We start from the raw sequence: 5757 nt of genomic DNA on the forward strand, positions 1-5757 counted from the left end.
TATGAAACTGAGTAAAACTTATCCCTACCTCAGGGGAACTATCACTGCCTCCAAACACATCAGCAAACTCAGTTGGACTTTTCTTCAGAGTGTGGTCAGCAGGCAGCGTGTTGTCATTGTAAGATGAGACAAACTTAAAGTCACTGGTTCTAGATCCTGTTGTCAGGTAGGCATCATAATTATAAGAGCTGCGTAAAGTTCCTGTGCCGTCAACATCTGCATAATTAGGTGGGAGATAAGCACCGGGGATGGCAACTGCTCCATCAAACAGCAGTCTGGGCTTTCTCCTGCGACAGAACCTGACACACAGGATGATGATGATAAATGTCAGAAAGAAGGTGGACACACAAACCAGCGCGATGATCAGATAGGACGTCAGTTTAGAGTTCTTCTCCTCATAAGAAATATCTTTCAGTTCTGGCACCTCAGCCAAGTTATCAGAAATCAGTAAATACATGGCACAGGTAGCAGACAGAGGGGGCTGTCCGTTATCTTTCACTGCCACGATCAGGTTCTGTTTCATGCTGTCAGATTCAGAAATGTCCCGCTGTGTCCTGATCTCTCCACTGTGCAGTCCAATAGTGAAAAGTCCCGGATCAGTGGATTTGACTATATGATAGGACAACCAGGCGTTCTGTCCGGAGTCCGCGTCCACCGCGATCACTTTGGACACCAGAGAGCCTCTGTGTGCAGCTTTGGGGACCAGCTCGGTCATAAAGGAGCTGCCCTCTGGGGCGGGGTACAGGATCTGAGGAGAGTTGTCATTCACATCCGATATGAAGACACTGACGCTCACGTTACTGCTGAGCGGAGGCGAGCCGTTGTCTCTGGCCATCACGTGCACTTTAAAACTCCTAAACTGTTCATAATCAAACGATCTTACAGCGTGGACCACCCCCGTGTCTCAGTTAACAGACACATAGGAGGACACTGGGGCTCCGTTAATCTCACCAGGTAACAGAGAATAAATTACTGTCCCGTTTTGTCTCCAGTCAGGGTCTCGAGCAGTGACGGAACACAAAGTGGAGCCGGCTTTGTTATTTTCACTCACATATGCGTTGTAGGACTGTTCTTCAAATGCAGGTGGGTTGTCGTTGATGTCAGCTACAGATAAGTGTACAGTTTTAGAGGAGGACAGAGGGGGAGAGCCCTCGTCAGTGGCACTGATTGTAATGTTGTATTCAGATACTAGTTCCCGGTCCAGTTGTCCTGTGGTCACCACAGAATAATAGTTTTTAATAGAAGGAACCAACTTAAAAGGGAGATTTTGCTGGATGGAGCAGCGGACCTGTCGGTTCTTCTCAGAGTCTCTGTCCTGCACGTTAATGATGCCCACCTCTGTACCAGGTGGCACATTCTCAGGTATTGGGTTAGATATAGATTTGAGATAAATGACTGGAGAGTTATCATTTTCATCAGTAACTGTAATAAATAAGGACACATATGACGCCAGTCCTAAACCATCTTTTCCGCTGATTTGAATGTCGTATGATGACTTCTTTTCATAATCAATAGTTCCAGCTACTTTAACTTCACCTGTCTTAGAATTCATGGTGAAAACTTGATTTTCATCTGAAACATGGTCAAATCCATAAATGACATCCCCATTCACGCCTTCATCTGCATCAGTTGCGCTCACAGTAACCACTACAGTATCTAATGGAGCGTTTTCAGGCACACTGGTTTTATAAACGGTCTGACTGAACACTGGGGCGTTATCATTAGCATCCAGCACAGAGACATGGATAACTACTGTACCTGATCTTTGAGGAGATCCGCCGTCTAGAGCTGTGAGAAGCAGCACCATTTCGTTTTTATCTTCCCTGTCTAATTCCTTTTCTAAGACTAGTTCACAGTATTTTCGGCCAACTCCTTTTGATTTAACATTTATCTTAAAATGATCGTTCTGCTGGAGTGAGTAGCCCTGGACGGAATTATCTCCAATGTCTGCGTCATGCGCTTCATCAAGCACAAATCTCGCACCTTTAACTGCCGACTCACGAATTTCCAGTTTGAGTGATTCTTCCTTAAACTGTGGGGAATTATCATTAAGGTCTTGAATATGAATGTTCATATGATGCACTTCTAAAGGATGTTCCAGGACCAGCTCCTGCTTTACAACGCACAACGGTTTCTTCTCACAAAGACCTTCTCTGTCGATCCTTTGTTCCACAATGAGCTCTCCGGTGTTGAGATTCACTCCGCAGTATTTTACACCGCTATCTTCTGTGTCAATTCGGGCTTTACGAGCAGACAGCATTCCCAGTTCCAGTCCCAGATCCTTAGCGATGTTTCCAATCACAGATCCTCGTTTCATCTCTTCCAGAACAGAGTAGCTCACGTCTCCATTGACGAGGCGGAGGCACAGAAACATAAAAGCAAGGCCGTAGTGCAGCGTTACTGTGGACTCCATTGTTATAAAAACATTATAACCTAAACGTTTACTTTAATTTTAAGTATGGATGATGTTTGAATGACGGATCTTCTAGATAGAGGCTGTCGAACATTCATAAAATCATTTTTATGGACCCGATTCTGTCTTAGCGCAATACAACAGCAAAATGAGGCTCAATTCAGTGACACAGTAGGGAAGAAAACAACCGTGACTTCTCGTTTGCTGGTACACACTGACACCTTGAGCATTTATTTGGTTAAAACAAGCCTAAAGACTAACTGTTACATTTTTTAAAAAGCAATTGAACTTAAGATTTTCATACTAAGACTAACCAAAATTTGAAAAGAAAGTCACGCGGCATTGTTGCCACTTAGGAAAAACATAGAAGCAACATTTCAATAAAATAACACTACTTTGAAATGTATGCCATGCTTTTTTAAGATTTCATTTCAAATGGTATTATGTTTAGGTTTTATAATTTACTGAATGTGTTGCTAGAGTCTCAGATGCTGTCCTCCGTTTTACCTTCTTTATTGGTAAAAAAAAAATGTTATTAGTCAAACCAGTTACGTTTGGTTAATTCTTATTACAACATTATCTTACATAAGTGCAGTCATCTGAATGAAAAATTAAAAGAATTAAAAGGATGAAAGAAAAATCTAACTATATATTGGGACTATGAGATAATACTCCACAGTTTTATTGTCGTTATTGTTATTATATATATATATATATATATATATATATATATATATATATATATATATATATATATATTGCAAACTATTGCACCGTCCCATGGAGTAAAAGTTCAGGTTTCAATATTTAAAAAGTGACATACCCCCTGACACACACACCCCACCACCACACACACTTACACATACATACAACACACACTCAAATGGTGCATTGAATGCAAAATACAGTAATGCCATGAATAAGTTAAACATCTGTTAGACCGAAGTCGTTTCAAGGCAGCATTTTTAAAATATGTAAAATAGTAATGAGGTTGACAATGTCCAAATGTTGCTCTCAATTTGTTGCCCGGAACTGATTTATAACTTTAAAACATTAATATCTACTCTATCATATTTCTAGAGTAAAAGCTAGCTATTTTTTGTATTTCTGTTGTGTAAAAAAGATTGCAATTAGTTTTGAACTACAAATTACTTTAAACCTTAAATCAAAGACACAAAAATAAGAATGTACAATGTATTTAAAAAACATGACATATTAATTTTGTCAAACAAATACAAATAAAGAAAATAAAACATGGTGATGAAAAAATATTTTTAAAAATGCAAGTAAAAACTTGAACAGAAGTACAAAAAAAAAGAATAATATTAATAAAATTGACATGCGTGAAGAAATAAGCCTCATTATTACTTCAGTGATTAACGTTCATTCTACATACAGTATTTAGTTAATCATCTGTCTTTATAAGCTGCACTTTGAATATGGTTATAAATTGCTCCTGAAAACAAAATCTAATGGTGACCACACATTAAAAAACTAAGAAATGCCATAATACTTTTCAGCACAAAGGAAAGAGACAAATAAATTGTGTATAAACCTGTCTGAAGAAAGCCAAATTGATCTTGGCTGAATAAAGTAATCCACTTAGCAAAAACCCTGACATGTTTCTATTTCGACACAGAGACACCCTCTCATGTAACAGAACTGATTCCTGACGTCCTGAAGTTCCTTAGATTTTTATCATGCATATTCTAAGATGTAAGTGTAAATTAGTTCAGTATATGTTGCTTCTTTATGTTACATGTACTACTGTCAACTGTAAATCTAATTGTAACATGGGGAAAATGAAGTTACGGTCACTATTGAATGTAATGATTTGAGTTATTTGTCTGTATTATCTTATGTGGGCACTTTTATGTTCTGGTTGTCTTTGGTATGTGTTCTCATGCGTTTCCCTGTCACCATTCACCTGCCCTCAGTTCAGTAGCTCTCCACTCAGCCTGCCACACTCATCTACACCTGCCTCTAGTTACAAATCTGTCACCTGTGTCCACTTCCTCATTATCCTCTGCCTATATAATCTGGTCTTTGACACTCATTACTCGCTGATTCATTCACTCTGCTCAGATGTTCATGCTCTTGTGTTTTTCCTTGCTACGGTCAAATTCTGTTTTTTTTGCTCCTCATTTAACTCACCTGCCTGTAAGTTTTTGTTGCTTAGTTTTTGCTGTCAAGTCAGCCCTTTGTTTGCTTGTTTTCTTTTTGTTACTAAATCAGCTTAATCATTTTGAGTCTGCATTCTGGATTCGCCATGCTTGATCTTAGCAGAATGAACCAGCCACCCACTCCCGACTCGGGGAGGTAGCGAAGAAGAATAACTTGAATAATTATATTGAAGACAAACCACAAAATTGCAGCAAATTTACTTAAAGAGAACAAAAGCACAAAGATAAAGTGACTGACAAAGCAGTCACTTGGAGATAAAGAGTAAAAATTATAAGCAGTATTACAGGTACAATATGAAATCTATGAAACTAGATATATACCTGACTAAACAAAAGTTAAAACACCATCAAACATGGGGGCTTGTTTTATTGAAGACCTTTTATTACACCTTAATGAGGGTAAGATAAGTAGACAAGCTTTTGATGAATTTCTCAGTATGCAAATGTGTTGCCAAAAAAAAAAAAAATGCAATTGAAGTTCTATTGTGTATCAATAAAAAAATATTGATAAAAACAATTATTAACCATCCCATGGCCTTCAGGTCAAAAAGATCCAAAGTTACAAAGGCTTTACTGCCTATCTCTATCACTCTCTTCTAAGGGCTTCAGGAGGGTTAAAAAGAACAGGAAAACAGTTAAATCAAATACACATGAGAATTGTTCATAACAATATGGAAACTATCTTAATAGGAAATTTGGTCCTACCTCTGGAGAACCATCACTGCCTCCAAACACATCAGCAAACTCAGTTGGACTTTTCTTCAGAGTGTGGTCAGCAGGCAGCGTGTTGTCATTGTAAGTTGAAACAAACTTAAAGTCACTGGTTCTAGATCCTGTTGTCAGGTAGGCATCATAATTGTAAGAGCTGCGTAAAGTTCCTGTGCCATCAACATCTGCATAATTAGGAGGGGGGTAAGTGCCGGGTATGGCAACTGCTCCATCAAACAACAGTCTTGGCTTCCTCCTGCGACAGAACCTAACACCCAGGATGATGATGATGAAGGTCAGGAAGAAGGTGGACACACAAACCAGCGCAATGATCAGATAGGAGGTCAGTTTGGAGTTCTTCTCCTCATAAGAAATATCTTTCAGTTCTGGAACCTCAGCTAAGTTATCAGAAATCAGTAAATACATGGCACAGGTGGCAGACAGAGGGGGCTG

The 5757-nt window shown here is 39.0% G+C and overlaps 2 protein-coding genes and 1 pseudogene across 22 annotated transcripts in view; 1 reads left to right on the forward strand and 2 right to left on the reverse strand.

The window, feature by feature from the left end:
• The window catches only part of LOC108229740, a 3177-nt pseudogene extending 606 nt beyond the window's left edge, over positions 1-2571 (reverse strand).
• LOC108243066 (protocadherin gamma-A11) overlaps positions 1-5757 on the forward strand; it is a 234173-nt gene that overhangs the window by 84443 nt on the left and 143973 nt on the right. The gene's annotated exons all lie outside the window — the stretch shown is intronic.
• Positions 5260-5757, reverse strand: part of LOC108229433 (protocadherin beta-16-like) — a 5892-nt gene continuing 5394 nt past the window's right edge. Inside the window, exon 2 of the mRNA XM_037977481.1 lies at positions 5260-5644. Coding sequence (XP_037833409.1) covers positions 5275-5644 — 370 coding nt within the window. The 3' untranslated portion in view covers positions 5260-5274. The remainder of the gene's footprint in view (positions 5645-5757) is intronic.

The sequence above is a fragment of the Kryptolebias marmoratus genome, linkage group LG9, assembly GCF_001649575.2.
Source record: "Kryptolebias marmoratus isolate JLee-2015 linkage group LG9, ASM164957v2, whole genome shotgun sequence".
Taxonomy (NCBI): domain Eukaryota; kingdom Metazoa; phylum Chordata; class Actinopteri; order Cyprinodontiformes; family Rivulidae; genus Kryptolebias; species Kryptolebias marmoratus.